Consider the following 20,587-nt stretch of genomic DNA (forward strand, 5'->3'; position numbering starts at 1 on the left):
TCTGGGAAGGCTTTCCACAAGGTTTAGTGTGTTTATGGAAATTTTGGATCATTCTTCTAGAAGCGCATTTGTGAGGTCAGGCACTGATGTTGGGGCAAGAAAACTTGGCTCGCAGTCTCCGCTCTAATTCATCCCAAAGGTGTTCTATCGGGTTGAGGTCAGGACTCTGTACGGCCAGTCAAGTTCCTCCACACAAAACTCGCTCATCCATGTCTTTATGGACCTTGCTTTGTGCACTGGTGCAGTCATGTTTGAACAGGAAGGGGACTTCCCCAAACTGTTCCCACAAAGTTGGGAACATGTAATTGTCCAAAATGTCTTTGTATGCTGAAGCATTACAAGTTCCTTTCACTGGAATTAAGGGGCCAAGCCCAACCCCTGAAAAACAAATCCACACCATAATCCCCCCTCCACCAAACTTTACACTTGGCACAATGCAGTCAGGCAAGTACCATTCTCCAGGCAACCGCCAAACCCAGACTCGTCCATCGGATTGCCAGACAGAAAAGCGTGATTTGTCACTCCAGAGAACACGTTTCAACTGCTCTAGAATCCAGTGGTGGTGTGCTTTACACCAATACATCCGACACTTTGCATTGCACTTGATGTAAGGCTTGGATGCAGCTGCTCGGCCATGGAAACCCATTCGATGAAGCTCTCTACGTACTGTTCATCAGCTAATCTGAAGGCCACATGAAGTTTGGAGGTCTGTAGCTATTGACTCTGCAGAAAGTTGGCGATTTCTGCGCACTGTGTGCTTCAGCATGCGCCGACCCCGCACTTCGTGGCTGAGTTGCTGTCATTCCCAATTGCTTCCACTTTGTTATAATACCACTAACAGTTGACCGTGGAATATTTAGTAGTGAGAAAAGTTCAAGAATGGATTATTGCACAGGTGGCAACCTATCACAGTACCACACTTAAATTCATTGAGCTGCTTAGAGCAACCCATTCTTTCACATGTTTGTAGAAGCAATTTGCATGATGCTTGATTTTATACACACCATGGAAGTGATTGGAACACCTCAATGATTTCAAGGGGTGTCTCAATACTTTTGGCAATATAGTGTATATAGTATATAGGGATTTGTATTGATTTTGCACATGTTCTTTCCTGGGTTTGTGTTCATCTCCATGGTTTCTTGTTAATTTCCTGATCATTATCATTAAGCTCTTGGTTTCTTTCAGTTGATTGTCTGTTCTCGTATATCAAATATCACATGATATAGAGGTTGTTTGTCATAATAGAAATCTGCCATAATTCGTGTATTATAAGGTTTTTAGCAACATATAATTCAAACAATTATGAAATAAGAAAGGCTTCTTGAGACTGCAAAATTGTATTAAAAAAGTTTTGGTGTACAAATATTTCATAATTATGAATTAATTGATAATTAAATATGATTTAATTCATACATTGTTCCTGCCTTAAAAATGTGATAACTTGCTTCAATCTGACATGTATGATAAGGGCTTGTGGTTTTTATTGCCAAAATATGGTGATATTGTTATTTTAATGTTTAAACTCATCATATAAAACCACTGATCGAGAAAACACGCTTTTTTTATCCGACAATTTGCTTATGTGACAACAAGCCCCTGTCTACATTGTCTACATTGAAGTATTTTAGCACACATTACACACAATGGAAATGCAATTTGCAGTAAATCCCATTCTATATGCTAATAGTTTTCACTTAAAAATGGCAAAGTGTCCTTCATCAACTATATATATATATATACATATATATATAATGACAATTGTAAATGTGAAGGAATAAGGTCCCAACAAGAGTGCCAACAAGTCATATTTGAATAGTACAAGGTCGTCTCAGACATGACTGTGCTATGGTACGTCGATGCCCTTGTGCACTCAGCCAGTGCGCAGCGGTCAGATTCATGCGGTGATCTGTTTTCATTGCGTCCGCTCTGACGTGAAGAGCGACAGAGCCCCGAGGGTCGGACATGTAACTTCAGTTTCGTGGGAGAAAGCGTTTCCATGCGCCACAGAAAACAGAAGATAAGTGGAACTGGAAGTGCCCTTTTCCTGTTTGTTTTCTCCACTATCACCGACTCGGAAAAACTAAGGCAGTTCTGAAGCCACAGGCACGCTGGTGGACACATAAGGATTTTCTGATGAAAGTCAAGGTTGTCCAGCTTAGTCGAGGTTATCCAGCGAGGAAGATTTATTGCTTCTCACAGGAGTCCGGAGAGATTTTTAGTTCACGCCAAACAGCCAACTTCAGTTTGACCGAGCGTAAAACATGCGTTTGAACGATACAGGAATTACTGGTAGTATGACAGACAAAACCGACTTATTTGGCGTTCCAAGTTTTGTCGTTTGTAACATAACGTCTCTGAAATAAAAGTTTTTAAAGATTATCAAACGCAAGTGTTAGCTATTCGCATTTGGAAACGCGGACTAAAACGCTGGCTCGTGCTACCTTTTCGTCTCAAATTAGAGGAATGCTTCGACGCTCTCGTGGAAAGGATATATTGGACAGTGTCAACAGATAAACGTCAATTCGCTTTTTTTGTTTACTCACTTACTTCTCAAAAGTCCCAAAAGGAATATCCAAGTACTGGAATTGTAAGGTTTAAACTAACTCTGACGCTATTTTAACCAGACTGACTTCTGGAAATGAACCGGAGGTTTGAAAAAGACGTCCGTTAAATAACCGTTGGATTTGTCTGCGAACATTAACGGAATCTGGGATCATAATACACCGGTAGTTCGAATGGGATCTATCATGATTTTACTGAATATTCTCAGCGTCCTGTTTTTACTGGGTAAGTAATAAATCTAATGTTTCATAAATGACACAAGAGACAGAAAAGTAATAACCAGAGAAAATTAACAAATGATGAAAACCCACGCGGATAATCATTAATCATATTGGGAGAGTGTAATATGGTAAAACGGACAGTAGCCTAAAGTAGGCATTTGACGGTCAAAGAGACCGTTTACCGAATGAACTCACTCTTTTTTCATGGTCTTGTATAGCCTACTCTGATAGTCTCGTATAGGCAAGAACATAACTCAGTCAAATGAAAGCTCGAGATTAAATCAACTGTGTAATATTAGAGAGGCTGGGTTTCAATGCAATGCTGATTTTGCGATGCAGAAACGCGTGTTTCCTAGCAGTAGATTGCTCGTTAACTTTAGGACATTGTTACGTGAGCTGTCAGGTCCAAAGGAGCTGAACTAAGACACATGTGAAAACTTATCTCCTCAACACGAAAATAGCGTGAATATGCTGAAGCATACACGCTGACATGAGACGCTGAAACATACACGCTTCTGAATTTAATTAAATATACGATTGTTGGTTCGGTATGTGTTTCGAATATTTTCATGTGAACTTTACTGACAGCTGTGCGAAATAAATGCTTGCTTTTGATCGGTGTTCCAAATACAAAATAGCCTACATGAATATGCTATTCATAATTTATTAAACATTATCTATAACCAAAACAGCATTTAAAAACAAAAGCGTTGGAGATAGGAGCACAAAGACACTTGCGCAAGGCGCGCATCAACATATTGTGCCACATTATATATCATTGGTTGTAATTACTCGTGCTTAAAGTACGCCTACATAAAATTATACCTTGTTGTCCGACTTGGTCATATTACACTAGAATACATTACAGTATAGCTAAATTTAGGCCTAGCATGTGGGATGCGCAGACGTTGTAAATTATCCTAATTCATTACTATCATTTATTAGGTGTGTCTCCTATAACCTGTGATTAAAAAAAACGTTTTTACGTACTAATTAGATGATGCGTTTGGGAGGAAAGCAGAGATTGTATTGAGTACTACGTGCGTGCTAAAGAGGAACTGTCCATGGTGCTGAAAACACGGGAGGGCGCAGAGAACACCATTTATATAATGAAATAACTTTAAAGGGTTAGTTCACCCAAACATGAAAATTAGCCCATGATTTACTCACCCTCAAGTCATCCTAGGTGTATATGACTTTCTTTTTTCAGACGAATAAAATCGGAGTTATATTTAAAAGTCCTGGCTAATCCAAGCATTATAATGGCATTGACGTAATGGGTCGTTTTTGAAGTCCATAAAAGTGCATCTATCCATCATATAACTGCTCCACACGGCTCCGGGGGGTTAATAAAGGCCTTCTGAAGCAAAGTGGCACGTTTGTGTAAGAAAAATATCCTATATTTAAAACTTTATAGACTAAAATAGTTCATTTACGCATCGATTTACGACGTAAGAGTAACTGTTGACACTTGAACCCTTGACGCATGCGTATTGATGAACGCGGAAGCGCAGTGGATAGAGCAAAACAAAACGTAGCATTGGGGGTTGCTCTTTCAGTGCAAGTCGACTTGCACACTCCTGACCGCCGGAAGTTAGCTATTTTAGTCTATAAAGTTTTAAATATGGATATTTTTCTTACACAAAGCGCCACTTCGCTTCAGAAGGCCTTTATTAACCCCCCTGAGCCGTGTGCACTGTAAAAAAAAATCCCTGTAAAATTTACGGTAAAAAACCGGCAGCTGTGGTTGTCAGAACTTTACCGTAAAAAATACAGCAGTAACGTTTTAGGTTTTTAGGGACAGCACCATATAATGTAAAAGGTTTATAATGTAATAATTACGGTTAAAAATTTTTTTTTACAGTTTTGAAACCGTATATTTTAAAAGGTTTATAATGTAATAATTATGGTTAACAAAAAAATATTTTTACAGTTCAAAACCGTATAATTTAAAGGTTTATATTATAATGATTATGTTTACACTGTAAACAATTTACGGTAAAAAAACATATTTTATTAACTGAAATAATGTTAAATTACCAACCTAAATACTAATATCTGTTCTGTACCTTTGATCTATACGGACAACCACCAATCACAGTGGTGATGAGAATCACGTGATGAATCAAAGTTCATCACAAGTAGCTTTTAAGAGGACAATACTTAATATATAGAAGGTGTTCAGTGTCATTCACACAAACACTAAACACCATCATGGTAAAACACATGAAATTTAAAAAAATGCAATAAACATTAATTTAACAACATCAGATGTAACATAAAACCCTAATGTACATAACTGATTAGAAAAAAACAAAGAAACATAGTTATTGCAATGAAAATACGTCAAATGCGAAGTGTCATGCAGGGAATTCTGGGAATGTCAATTTACGGGTTTTCACTGTAAATTACACAATGACTTGTTCTTTTTCACTTCCAAAAACTGTAAATTTAACGGTATTTGACTGTAAAATTAAATTAAATGTAAGGTTAGATCTATTACAGTTATTCACCGTATATAATACGGAAACTTTCTGTTAACCAATTAACTGTTTTTTAGCTGGTAAAATACCGTTAAAATCACAATCATTTTTTACAGTGTGTAGCAGTTATATGATGGATAGATGCACATTTATGGACTCGTGGGAAAAATTATGGGAAAATTACCCATCAAATCAATGCTTGAATTAGCCAGGACTTTTTTTTAATATAACTGAAAGAAGCTGATTTTTTAATATAACTGATTTTATTCGTCTGAAAGAAGCATGTTATATACACCTAGGATGACTTGAGGGTGAGTAAATCATGGGCTAATTTTCATTTTTGGGTGAACTTCCCTTTAATACACCTAGGATTTTTTACATCTACTTTTTTAGGTTGTATTGTCATATATTGTATATTCACATTTGAAATGTTTTATTTAAACATTTTCTTCTTATTTAGATCTTATGCACCACCAGAGAAACAAGCGCACAGCCATCTTTAGAATTTTGTCTTTGAACTTCCGTTTTTGCGGTAGTTTGGTATATTTCCAAGGCATCGCTGTTGAATAGTAATTAGATGGTGAAGTGGATTTACTTATTGTAGAGTTACGAAAGGCATCATGAGCATTGTACTGGTTTAAAGCGGATGTCATAACAAATTTCAGCAGACCGCGAAGATTTTCAAACGGTGCATTCATAATTTCTTAAGATCTTACCATCATACTGTGAAAATACAAACCGGAAAACATAACACAACGAGGGAAGCGACGAAAAGGGGCGGGGCTACATAAGGTATATGGGACCCATCAAACTGATTTGCTGCGTCACAATTTGCCTTCTTATACTATGCCCTAAAAGTATGTCTGTTTTTTGTTAAGAAAAAGTACATACTTTTGAGTGTGTAGCAGAAGAGTAGGCAAGCTTTGGGACAGACTACCGATAATTTGCCATAAGTGTGTCTTTAACGGACAGATATGTAACTTATGCTGTGTTCCAGACAGCTTGGAATTTGTATTTTTCCCCACCGTGTTCTTGGAAATAATGTTTGGAAAGCCACTCAAAGTCGGACATACGATGAATAAATTAACCCCAACCTCAGTGAGACGTCATTTGACAACACTTCAAAGATGTCGGCAAGTCCTGATTCCAATGAGCATAAACGTGAAAACAAACTTTAACATTAAACATGAATTTTATTCAATAATACCTATTCCTTAGCTGTTTTCAAAGCGATTTTATGTTGTTTTTGCCATAATTGACAAACACACAACATCCTCTTGTTGTGTAGTAGTGGCAATATCATGTGGCAACGTGTGAACGGGACGTCTGATTGGCTGGAACTCACTGAGGTCTTAAGTGGGACATTTAATTTGGGATTATTCCCACGTCCAACCTCTTCTGTAACGCAGAATTAGTTATGTGCATCCTGTCACCATTTAAACTGCCCTGTCAATAATCTTGTCACAGTTAAAAACATATCAAACATAAAAGTTCACAATGCTGTTGCAGATGAAAGGTCATGTGGACAACATTGAATAAATATCTTTTTGTCAGGTTAGATACTGATAATTAATCACTCAAATCCCTTTATCTAAACCTCTCTAACCATGAGGTTTATCGCCATGTTTGTAGTTTTTAACACTTCTTTATTTGTTCTAATCGGATACTTGTCCAGCATGCAATGGGTTATGGGCAATTTTAGCCGTTAGAGTGTGCACAGATCTTCTAACCAGAAAAATTTGACCATCCGGGTATCTTTGGACACACTTATTCTAATTACGAATTAGGGCTGCACAATATATCGAAATTATCGAAATATCGCAAATATACATATCGCAATATGCATATGAATGATTTTAATAGGCTACTTCAACATTGTGAAAAATGCTTGAACTGTCAATGCTTTCTTTTCCAAGAAAGAATGTGAAACACATAAATGGTATTATTCTCAGTTTTTAAAATGTAATATAATTAAAAAAAATAATTTAAATAGATAATACACACTTAAAGCAATATCGTATCGCATATCGAATATCGCATTATTTAACAAGGATATTGCATATTGCATTTTTCTTCAATAATTGCACAGCCCTATTACGAATGCTATTTAGGATGGATAGTATGCGAATTGGGAGGCAGAACAGACACACGGATAATGTACATCCAGCCAGTTGTTATTGCAGAATAAACCCAGACAGAGTGATCGGTCTTGCGTCACTCTGAAGGGGTTTATACTGCGATAACAACCGGCTGAGTGTACATTATCCCGCTTATAACACGGCTACTTGTCTCAAGTAAATTGGACAGGAAATATTGTCTTGAGTTTAAATATTTTATTAGCTCTTACGCAAAGCTTCCATGAAGAAAAACAGTTCCAAACTGCTTTAAGCCTTTATCTACTGCTGAAAAGATTTGTTTTTACCATATATGTTGAAATTCATGCTGAAAGGGATAGTTCACCCAAAAATGAAAATTAGCCCATGATTTACTCACCCTCAAGTCATCCTAGGTGTATATGACATAATTTTTTCAGACGAATAAAATCGTTAATAAAGGCGAATCGATGCGTTTGTGTAAGAAAAATATCCATATTTAAAACTTTATAAAGTAAAGCCGATCGCCTTCTGTGGAAAAAGTGTTGAAAGTGCCTCTTGCAATTCTAAATGCTTACGTAGCATCTGATGACCGTAACTGGTAGTGTAAGCATTTTGAACTGCAGAGGCACTTTCAACACTTTTCCTATAAATTGAATACGGAAGGCGATTGGCCGAAACTTTACTTTATAAAGTTTTAAATATGGATATTTTTCTTAACCAAACTCATCGATTCGCTTCAGAAGGCCTTTATTAACCCTCCAGAGCCGTGTGGAGCACGCTATTTGACGGACAGATGCATTTTTATGGACTTCAAAAACAGAACAACAGTGACTGCCATTATAAAGCTTGGATTAACCAGGACTTTTTTTAATAGAACTCCGATTTTATTCGTCTGAAAGGAGAATGTCATATACACCTAAGATGGCTTGAGGGTGAGTAAATCATGGGCTAATTTTAAATTTTGGGTGAACTAACTGTTGAAGTCTTCCATTGTAACCCGTCGTGGTTAAGTGTTTTTCAGTCACAAGATGGCGCCAGACAGTCAACGACAGCGGTGTGACACGTTAAAGCTACACTATGTAACTTTTCCGTCCACTAGAGGTCGCCTGTTCAAAACAAAGGCGTAGTTTGATGACGGCACGTTTGAGCGCAGAATCTTGGGACATGTGGTCTTCACCTCACAGCCGGTGGGAAACAGTCAGGATAGGACTTGGGCAGAAATCATGTTCATGGATGCGATTATTAACATTACTGTAGTCTGAAGTAGAGCAGGAGCGAGTGTTGTGGAGCTGAGCAAGGCCGCAGGAGCGATTGAAGAGCGGGACTGTTATTATGGCATAGTCGCTGGCGGGACTTTTATTATGACACGGTTGCCGGCGCTACTTCCTCTTTTCCAGTCATGAGCCTGAGGTAACCCAACTCTGTTTATCGTATTAGATATATCTGAGTGTGTTGAAAAGGAAGTTATGACGTTCGCTCGGCGGCTGCTATGACACTTGTTCACAATGCAGTGAGAGTAAAGTGTTTCACTGAATAAAACCGGAGACCGAGGGTGACGCAGATATGACGCAATCGACAGGCGACTCCCTCACACGCATAGCTCACACGTCCCGGCTCCTTGGTTAAAATAGCAAATTTCTCACGATTTACAAATAGTTTAAAACATTTGGGATATTCTAAGTACTCAACTGAACAAAATATATAACACTGGCCTAGTGGTTTATGGATATTTTACTGCAAAAATCCTACATAGTTCACCTTTAAGCATATAAGTAGTACCGGTCAAGATAACTCGTAATACCCGGATGAGCGGTGTGTTATTCACTTTGGCGGTTGTTATCTGGGAATAACATACCGCTGGAATGCGCGATTGACCAATCAGAATCAAGTATTCCAAAGAGCCGTGTAATAACAGCAAATGGCGAATGAGCGGCAAAGCCATGCTTTTTTTTCTTTTCTTTTTTTAAAAGTAGGATTGGGTTTGACATGCCTTCAACGCAACTTAAAGCTGTTATATATAATGCCAAGTAACCTAATTTAATTTAGTGGCAACTGGAGCAGTTCATTACCTTGCCGACAGGAGTTGCTTTAGTTAGGGTTTAATGCTTTTTTTTTTTTAGTGCAGTCACTGTGGGGAAAAATGGTGAACGAAGGCTTTGGACTCTATTGGGACTCTATAAAAATACAACTGAATAAATATTATTGGTTTTGTTCTTTTCCAAATCAAGTCATGTTTAAAAAAACAAAACAAAACTAATGAATAAAAAACTTCTTTCACCCAGTCTAATAACGGCTATGCCCTTCCCACAGATGAGGTGGTACTTTCCATGGCCAGCCATTCTCCCTTGTCAGGGCTGGGAACTCATGGCTGGAGAGCCCCCATGGACTGCCTGAGGGCCAGTGAGGTGTGCAACCAAAACTCACAGTGCAGCTCACGCTTTCGCATCATGCGCCAGTGCCTGGTAGGTCGTGACAGGACTACCATGCTGGCCAACAGGGAGTGTCAGGCCGCCCTTGAGGTACTGCAGGACAGCCCCCTGTATGACTGCCGCTGCAAGAGGGGCATGAAGAGGGAGCTACAATGTCTGCAGAGCTACTGGAGTATCCATATGGGTCTCAATGAAGGTAAGTTTTTGATCCTAAAATACTTTTCTATTCCATCCCATATAGAGACAGCTTTACGCAAGCCCTTTTTGTAGGTTGATTTCTGTGAAAAGTGTCACTGTTTGTTTGAACATCCCGATCAGCCAAAAAACAATGGCTCAACCAATGGGGTGAGTTTGGGGCAGGACTATCCGTTTGGTGATACACTTCAAAGGGACAGCTCACCCAAAAATGAACACTTAGTCATAATTTCCTTACCATCATGCTGTTCCAAACAGGGTTATTATCTACAACTATTAAAACATTTGTATTAATTGAAACAAAGTTGGAATAATAAAATAAATATTAGAATACAAACTTTATGTTGTAAAAGAAAGTTAAGGTTGAAGTTGAAGCACTGAAGTGTAACTGGAAATAAAAACAAAAAAAACAAAAAAATCAACAATTAATTTTTTTTATTTAAACTGAAAAAACACTCATTTAAAATATTAATAAAATCCATTAAACAATACTGAAATAACACTGCTGCAAAACACAAACAATGATATTTTGAAGAATGTTTTTTTGTCCATTCAAAGAAAGTGAATGGGGTCCAAAAGAACATTTGGACCCATTGACTTTCACTGTATGAAAAAAAAGAAGAAGCTTTTGTGTTCAGTAGAAGAAAGAAAATCATACAGGTCTGGAACGGCATGAGAGTGAATAAATAATGACTGATTTTTCATGTTTTTCATCTGCTAATTAATCACTCAAACCCCTATAGATCACCATGTTTGTAGTTAAAAAAAAAATTTATTCATGTTTGTAGTTCTAATTGAATCCTTGTCCTACGCGCAATGGGTTGTGGGTAATATTAGCCTTAGACTGTGCACAGATAGAGTGTGAACTGTACCTTTAAGTGACGTGGATAGTTTAAGTGACCTATTTGATGTTTAAAATATGGCAGCGGCTATTTGCACTATTAGCAACTAGATTCTATTTACACTCAGTGAAAATAGCATATTTTCTTAATGATAATTGCTATTTACACTAATTACAAATAGTGATAAGCCGGGTTTCCACCGAAATTACCCGGAACTATTTGTACCAGGAACTTTTTTCCCAGGAACTTTTTCTCCCCCAGATCTGCTACAATCTGCGTTTCCACCGCGGTCTAAAGTACCGGGGAGATTAGGCAAATTAGTCCGGTGACGTGGCAATGCGCGTGACTGCTTCTCCCAGTCACCGACGGACATGAATCACTTTTGCGCGATACTGTCTGCAACAATAACAAGTGGAGAAGTTGCAAGCAGCGCTGCTTTTGCATACACATTACCAACACTGCTTATTTAAACGTGCACTTTCACCTGCTTTGACCATTTTAATGCAAAATGGGATGATGGGCAATCCAAAATCTGAATGTGTTGTAATAGCTCAATTCCAAAACAAAATATTTTCTATAAAAGGATAATGAGGTTTCAGTCATTCATGACAGATGTGTGAAAAGTTAATTGAATGAAAAAAATAGACTGAATTAAGCGGTTGAAAGATTAGGTACTAGACTGCAAGTATTTTATTTTTTATCACAACAACATCTCTTAACATTCACAAAAAAAAAAAAAAGTCACATGACTAGTATTACAATATGCTTCATTAAATGCATAATTTTAGAGACTTCTTCCTCAAATTTGAAATGAAGCAGGACCACACTTATGGCTTCACTTAAGTTGTGGTTATAAGTTATTATACTACATTCACATAGTTATACATTTAAAAATATAATCTTTGGGTTTTCTAGATATGTTTATGTGCATATTCAGAAAGACTTGCGAGCAGCAGCCCTTTTATTTGCTTCCTACACTATATGAATACAATTAGAATGTGGTTATATAGTTAGAATGTGGAAATTAAAGACACAGTGACATTTTACACATTTGACTTTATTTTAGACAGATTAGTTCTTACAAAATTAAAATAAGTGTGCAAAGACAAATAAATTACTAGAACAATAAAATGAAAATATAAAATGTGAAAACAACAATATAAAAAAAAAGTGTATTTTTCAGTAACCTGTCCAAGAGCTGTGCCAACACGTACAATATATAAAGTACAAATGTGGTAGTGCAAATGCTTCATTCAAGCGGCTGGTCATTGTGGCTACTTCTTGAACGACTGGACAAACTGTCCAAGAACAGACAGAAACCCGGTCTGAAAGTCCCTCTGCTTTCTTCCGCTTCTGACTGGTGGAATGCCAACTCTTGCCTCCTCATTTCTCCTCGGCCTGGCTCTCCAGTAACAGCTGAATATATTGGTCTTGCTGTTCTTGTCCATGCTGCAGGACGGCCCGGTTAGCATCCTCCATGTCCCTCAGTGCATCAAGAAAGTCACAGTCCCTTTTCCTTTTCTCTAAGTAGAAAAATTGCACTGAAACACATGGAAATTAATACACAAGGCAACCATAAAACAATAGAAACCATCAATTAATTATTTAAAGTGTTTTCACTACAAATAATGAACAATTGTTTGCCCAGCTTGAACAATGCCCAGTGTGCCATTTTTATCATGGGCAATTTAAGTTTACAATTAAAAACAACAAAACTACTCAAAACCATTAAGGATTACACATCAGTTTTTAAATATATACACATTTTTGTCAGCTTTATACCTCTGCGTGTGTGTGTTTCGGCAGGAGACACGGGGTTAACGTACTGGTGACCGCGGGGGAAAACATGCTGGTCTCCGTTGCCTGCAATTCATCAGGGCCACTCGTTACACCTGGAAAAGCACGTTGAAAAAAGTTACTGCAACGTGTTTAAACACTGCAACGAGTTTAATAGATGATACCAAGATGAGATATTTACCTTCAACCCACTCGGATTCCTGGATGGTTTCCAACAACGCACTAGCCGAGTCTTTCGTTACCGCTGTACCAGAAAAGGACGGTCTGTCCCAACAATACGCCGGTCGGAACCGCTCCGGTTGTTATCCTTTAATTTGTTGTAATCTTGTCTTAATTTCTTCAACTTCTCTCTGCACTGTTTTCCAGTGTGACTGGAACCGAGTCGATATCTTCAGGTAACGTGATACCTTTCCATTGCGGGTCGCCGTTTCCAGTTCCCGCTGGATGTCCTCCTCCGCTTAAATGCTCAATAAAGCCTGAGCCTCGTCGTCGGTCCATCGGTCGAATTTTTTGTTGAACTCCATTGTTGCAAAGAAAATATTTACTGAACGCAGAACCCACGAAACCCACCTCTCAAAAGACTTGTAAATATGGCGGTGGAAGAAAAAATGCTGCGAGAGCTCAACCAATCAGCATGTTCAGCGCCCAAGTCCCACCCCCGAAAGTTCGCGAACTTTTCAAAAGTACCACCTCGCAAGCAAGGCCGTTTGGAGGGGGAAATATTTACCCGGAACTTCATTTAGACCCTGGTTCCTGCGGTCCAAACACACCGAGTTCCCCCCCAAAGTTCCTGGTTCCGGGGTAAAGTTCCTGCGGTGGAAACGCGGCTATAGATGCTATTTACACTAAGTTTAAATAGCAAATAGATTCTATTTATACTAAGTGAAAATAAAATTTTCTTAGTGATAGTAGATGATTTTTACACTAAGTGCAAATAACTGTAGATGCTATTTTCTAAGTGAAATAGCATACTAAGTGAAAATAGTGATAAAGGCGGATTCGAACCCAGGTTGATCAAAACCAAGATCCTTTAGCCATATGCTTTACTGATTGCACCACTGAAGACGTTGAAATATGTGCGCTTTTTTAAAACTTGTTTGGCCCAACCAGGCATTGTTAGGCGGAGCTAGTGCGAATAGCACTTGCCAACAAGGCATGCTATTTGCACTTGTTGCGAATAGACACTTCGTTAAAATATAGTGCATCAAAATGGTCATGGTAGAACCCCGTAAACAAATGACTGCGAGTTGCTCCAAATGCTGTGTCATAGGCGATTTGTTTTTTTTTATGTGGCGCAAGGGAGAACTGTAGCGTAGATAGTGCGGCGTTGATGTGCGGAGAAAGTCAACGCGTACCTGCTCTCTTTACAGTCAGTCCATCACGGAAGCGTTCACACTTCTGAGATGGCAGTTAGCGTTTGCCTTTGGGAGAGTTGGGGAATCATTATAGGATTTAAGCAGTGCAAATCGGCCTGAATTATAACCCATCTGCTTTGGCAGTTGCTGCGGGAGCCACAACAAATAGAGTCCTATTGATGCGAGTAATCAGAGAGCCTTTTAAAGCAACTGCCCCTCTCAAGTCTGGCATTTCAATGAGGCATTGTGGACTGCTGGGCCTGCTTACTGCATGCTGAGGTAAGGGGAAAAAATAAAAATCACACAGCTTCCTTTCATCAGAAGCTGTGTACAAACAGATTAGGTACTGCAGAAAGTTAATGCCATGCAAATGTGCCAAATTCCAACCGTCACATTAGAGGAAACGGAGGATAATGAATGATGCAAAAGACACGTTAGCATATATGAAGGTGTCCACACAAGGGTGTAAACAATTAGCAAAAAACTTTTCAGAAGTTTATACGCAACTCATACTTATATAAATGTCCTCAGTTCCCAGACAAACAATTCTGTTCTTTGAGAATTTCTCTATTCATGTTGTTCCAGCACTTGAAAATGGTTGGACCCAGTTTCGTGTCCTACTTTGGACAGCACCAGCCCTCATTACAGTGTTATTTTTTTTCTTGTGACTTTGCTCTTCAATCCACTACAGCCATTTCATTGAGCTTCAGAAAAATACAGGTTGCTCTGAACCCTGAGGGACTATGCCGCAATGATTGCACCTTGACAGAACTCCATCAAATCCACCGACGCTACACAATTGGCCCAACGAGCACACTCAATAATCACCCAAACTAAGAGCGGCCCCATCAAAGGTTCATCTTTCTGCCATTCTGTTTGAATGGAATGGATTTTGTGTTTCTACAGAGACAGGCCTCTATAAAACAAAACAGATTGAATCTTGGTCACACTGTGTGAAAAAAAGTGTAAAAAAGAGAAACAGAAAGCATGGGCACAACATTCGGTCAAAAATGTACAAATATTACGATTGTTTTAATGTTTTTGTGAGAAGTCTCTTATAATCACCAAGACTGCATTGATTTGATCAAAAATACAGTAAAACTTAAATATATTATAAATGTAATTTATTTCTGTGATGTCAAAGCATCATTACTCAAGTCTTCAGTGTCACATGATCCTTCAGAAATCTTGATGCTAAAGAAACATTTCTTACTTATATCAAGGATCATGTGACACTGAAGACTGGAGAAATGATGGCTGCTGAAAATTAATTTTTGCCATCACAGTAATATATTACATTTTAAAATAGAAAACAGTAATTTTAAACTGTAATATTTAACAATATTACTGTTTTACTATATTTATGAACAAATAAATACAGCCTTGGTAAGCATTAACCCCCTCGAGTCGGCGGTCGCGCCGGCGTGATCGGCTCTCTTTTTTTCTTATCAGTGCCAGAGACTAAAATAACTCTGTCGTTTTTTAGCATTCATGCAAGTGTTATACATCATTATATTCTGTTAAGTTAAATTTTTTTTGTGTACAGTCACAATAAAAACAAATTGTTCGCAAAATAAGGGAAACAAACATGATTTGCGATCTTCAGCCTCTCTCTCAATGATGTCTAATCTGATTCACTTCAGAAAATGACCAGTAGCTTAGTGAAACCTTGACACACAAACATGAGACATATGTCTAAAGAAACGTTGAAATGTCAGGTTTTAAATAATGTAAATCAAAACGAAAACAAATATTCTGTGTTTATGTAATCTGTGTGATAAGTGGGAGATATCAGTCAACTCATTACTGACTCATTATCCGCTAATTCGGCCATGCCCACGGACCGCTCGCTCATTCAGATTCAAATACAGGCGATCCATGCGTAGACGCCCACACACACATCAAGTGAAGCTATGGTTCAGATACATCACTTTGAGTAATAATCCTGGAATAATTCTCCTCATGGAAAGCTGATTCAGAGCTCATTGTGGTAGGCTAAGTTTATTCTGTTAGCATCTGTGAATATGAAAAGCAAAAAGACTGTTTAAATATAAATCCTTATGCAACATGGCAAGACTGTTTAGACAAGATTTATTTGGCCTGTTTTCGTTTTGTATAAATTGTATCTTAATTTTAATCAATGTTTTTAATATAGTTGCTTCTTATTTTATAAGAAGTCAATATAACAGATAGCCTTAGCACTGCATTGCACGCGTCTCAAATGACACATTTGATTTCTCAAAAGACATTTAAAAACATTTAAAAATCGTAATTATTTTAAACTCTTAAAAATAAAGGTTCCAAACGCGGGTTTTTGCAGCAATGCCATAAAAAAGGACAATTTTAGTGAACATTTCAACACGATCTCATGGCAATTTTTACGTGTTTTACGATTGTACGAATTTGTACAATTTTTGCTAAATCATATGTATTTGACGAGTTGCCCAATTTGTATGATTCCGTACGAATGACCTAACCTCAAACCCCGCCCCTAAATCTACCCGCAACTGCGGTTTAAGCTAGGCTCAGAGTAGAGGAGATTTTAAATCCTAACCGAATATGAAATCTGGTGGCAACACTCACACAAGGAGAATCTCACAGATTCTTTTCTCTCAAATCTCAAACATGCACACACTACAAGATTTGAACATTTTTGCGCAACACACACTACAAGATATTATTAAGATTATCATGCCAGAACGAGCACCTCACGTGATCCCATTGGGAAGCGGATGTAAACATGTACGTCAGATCATCATTGATATCTCAACCTATGGTCTAAATAGGTAAAGTTTATATTTGCTAGCAGCTTCCTACACTCACCCGTTATGTTCAAAACCAAGGCGATTTCTCCTCAGCTCGTCTCTTTGTCCGTACAATTGTGTCATGTTTTCGAAGACACATTATACAAGCAGTCGTGTTGTTGCAAAACTCCACACGCCGTTCCGCCATCTCCGCTGTTCAACGGACCCACACACAGCAGCTTGTTTTCGCGGTTGTAATTTCAAAAATGTTCTCATCCACTTCTCTCATTGGCAACCGTGAAAGAACTGGTGTAATCATCCGATTTAAAATCCTAAATATCAAACATGTTTGACATGATCGGGGCGGCACCGATTTGCTTGAGAGTAGATCAGGAGGTGCAATATTTGATCCGTGAACGCCTCACATTACCAGATAATCTGTGGTGAACATCGGAACTGTTCGAGATCCTCAACAAGATTTTTTCTCAGATTACCGGGAGAGGAAAATCGGGAATAAATCGGCCTGTAGTGTGAGCCTAGCTTTAGCAAATCTTACGAATTCATATGAGTGAGGTCGTATGAATTTGTATGAATTAGCCATCTGGTACAAATATGTACAAATTGGTCGTGAGATAGTGTTTAACAGTTCTTAAAATAACCTTTTTTTTTCTTATTGTGTAGAACCTCTTAATAATCCGAAGAACCTTTTTCCACTATAAACAACCTTTTGTGCAATGGAAAGGTTCCATGGATGTTAAAAAGGTTCTTTATGGAATATTTTCAAAAGCATAGGAGAGATACAGGAGCTGAAGCCAAAGTAAGCAGGAAGCTCGAGTTCTCCCTCATCGCAGTGCTAAAACGACTCAGCGCTCTGTTGGAGCATAACCCCTTCGCCTCTATCACTCCCTCTTGCTGAGTCAAAGCCCTCGCAGCGTGGCAATATTCAGTCTGATCCATAGCACAGACAGGCATGTTGTGGCATTCAGAAAATCACCAACTAACAACTGCCAACTAGGATGCTTGGGACGTCTGCTCCAGATTTAGAAACACAGGACTGGTTGTGCTTTGCAATTCACATGAAGCTCTCCGTCTGCACTAAAATTTCCCGTTGACCAGGATTTATGAAACCTACATGATTTGTGAGGCAGAACATCAGGATCCCTTAAGCAAGGATACTAGTATAGCTGAAAACATTGTATTCTTAGCCATAGTGTCATGGTGAACATAAAAAATACTTTTAATTTGTTAATGTAGATAACAAACAAAGTATTTGGTATTTGTATTTGTTGAAGTACATTTTAGCTGGAGGAACACCAATGAATACATTAATAAGAATCATTTAGGTGATTATTTCAAAGCGTAATGATGGCTTTGTGCTAATGGAAAGATAATGGCTCTTATAATTATTCTAAATTATTTGATAATTAAGCATATTTGTTCTTTTTTATGGGAAAAGCACGACATTTTCGGTACTGCACTTTTTAATATAATCTGGCAAAAGAACATAATGTGTGGAGTTGTTTCTGTCTGATAAAAACATTACTTTTGCCCAATATAATAATAATAAAACAGTAAATATGCATATCTGTATTTGTATATGTACAGCACATATAAAATACATTACTGTTTTAAGTTTGGGGTCAGCGAGATTAAAAAAAGAAAGAAGAAGAAATTAATACTTTTAGTCAGCAAGGATGAAAAAGTAAATACTTTTGTGACACTGAAGACTGGAGTAAAATTCGTTACATATTAAATATTTGAAATTGTAATATTTAACAATATTACTGTTTTCACTGCACTGTAAACCCAAATAAGTTGGCAAAGCTAAAAAGAAAGGGAGGCAATCAGTTGCCTCAAATTTTATTAAGTTAAGAAATGTAAAGTTTAAGTAAGCAGAACTTGCAGATTTTTTTTTTTAATCATACATTTTAATTGCTCTGAATTTGAAATATATGAAAAAATAAATATACAAAAATTAAAATAAAAAACATACCAGAAACACTTCTAAACTAGCATAACAAAACATTAAACACTACCAAATCTCCCACTTAATGTTAATCTTGCACAAAACATAATATAACACTTATTTTTTGGCATTTACTGTGCATTTTGAGGGTCATGGCAAAGCATGCAGGGAAATAGAAATCCCAGCCCTGTTTCGGTTTAATTTAAGTTAGTCTAAATTAAAAGAAACAAGTTCATAAAACTCAAAACAATGAAACAATTCAGATTACTTGGTAACACTTTAGAATAATGGTCATTAGTTAACATTAGTTAACATTAACTAATAATGAACTGCACTTATAAAGTGTTTTTTAATGAATCAAGTGTTTGTTAATGTTAATTTCAACATTTACTAATGCATTATTAAAATCTTGTTAACATTAGTTAATGCACTGTGAACTAACATGAACAAACCATGAACAGCTGGATTTATATTAACTAATGTTAACAAAGATGAACAAATACAGTAACAAATGAACTGCTTATGGTTAGTTCATGTTAGTTAATACATTAACTAATGTTAACTAATGACCATTATTCTAAAGTGTTACCGATTACTTAAAATGTGTCAGTTTTGAGAACTCAGAAGAAAAATAAAAGTTAAATTTCATTTGTTTGAACTAATTATTATTTTTTTGAGTTGGCTCTACTCAAACGAATTAATTATTTTGAGTGTAATGGTTTACAGTGTGTATTTCTGATCAAATAAATGCAGCGTTGGTGGGGATAAGAGACTTCTTACTGACAACTTGGACTAATGGAATATCATAGTTTGCAGTAAAGTAGGTTTCATAAGAATGTAATCTACACCAAACCTAGTGATTTCCCCCATCTGGCTTGTTTTTTTTCACCAGGTTAAAAGCAAATTTTTGCTTGCATGTAGTTTGTCCATACCTCTGTCATTGAACACTGGGGGCAATTATGTAATTACATTCACATCTCTGGCCTATGACCTCAGCCTGAGCCTATGCAAATTTGATTATAGCTGTCCATGTTAATTAGGAGATAGAGTTTAAATAAGGAGACTAGACTTTAAATAATACAACTTAGAATGTCCCCTGACATAACTAAGCTTGCAAGTATGTCTGTAATAAAAGACTTAAAATTATGCTTAATACAATCTAATATAAGAACATTAGCAGACTGTTGTGGTAACAATGTATAAATTATATTTAGTAAGTATTCAGAAATATTTATAAAATAATCTGTTACAAATATATTATTATGGAAGAGGTTTGAAAGAATTACAGCTATTTCATTCATATCTTTTATAATTATTTATTTATTTTAAAAATAGTAAGGAAGTGAACAGCTGTAAACATTTTGTGCCATTTATTGCGACGCGGTGACATGCTTTACACTGTTATCACCTTTTTAACTCAGAAATACAGCAGTTAATGTGCTAAAACATTACTTGTTATCACTGCACTGACATAGACAAATAATAATCCATGCTATGTAACACCCAGCATTCATAATCCAATCTACTGCCCATTGATATAATCAAGTCCCTCCCTAATTTTTTTCCTCATTGAATATTCTGTTTCAGATTACTGAAGTAAATGGGTCCCTGTTAACTAAATATGCAGATCCACATGTGTTCCATTAGAGTGTCTGCAAGTATTCAGCTCATAATTACTTTAGTAATCAAAATATTGACATTTTGTCATAATGTCTCAGTAAAGCACTAATTTTAGTAACATTCTCTGTGAATGAGGATGATACATGAGCGACCCCGTCTCAGCAGTCAATGAGTCAACAAATAAATAGAAAAAAAAAAACAGACCATCATTATGAATTTTCCAGCTTTACTTATGCTGTTTCTGTACTAATTACATTCCTTCAGCTTATCAGAA

At 37.2% G+C, this 20,587-nt stretch overlaps 1 protein-coding gene across 3 annotated transcripts in view; it reads left to right on the forward strand.

Annotated features, from left to right (window-relative positions):
* The first annotated feature begins 1,869 nt into the window (after positions 1–1,869).
* The window catches only part of gfra2b (GDNF family receptor alpha 2b), a 111,762-nt gene continuing 93,044 nt past the window's right edge, over positions 1,870–20,587 (forward strand). For all 3 annotated transcript variants that reach the window (XM_079804662.1, XM_079804660.1, XM_079804661.1), the window contains exons 1-2: positions 1,870–2,790; positions 9,676–9,990. In XM_079804662.1, the coding sequence (XP_079660788.1) occupies positions 2,739–2,790; positions 9,676–9,990 (367 nt within the window). In that variant the 5' untranslated portion in view covers positions 1,870–2,738. The remainder of the gene's footprint in view (positions 2,791–9,675; positions 9,991–20,587) is intronic.

Source organism: Gobio gobio (assembly GCF_949357685.1).
Source record: "Gobio gobio genome assembly, chromosome: 22".
Lineage (NCBI taxonomy): Eukaryota > Metazoa > Chordata > Actinopteri > Cypriniformes > Gobionidae > Gobio > Gobio gobio.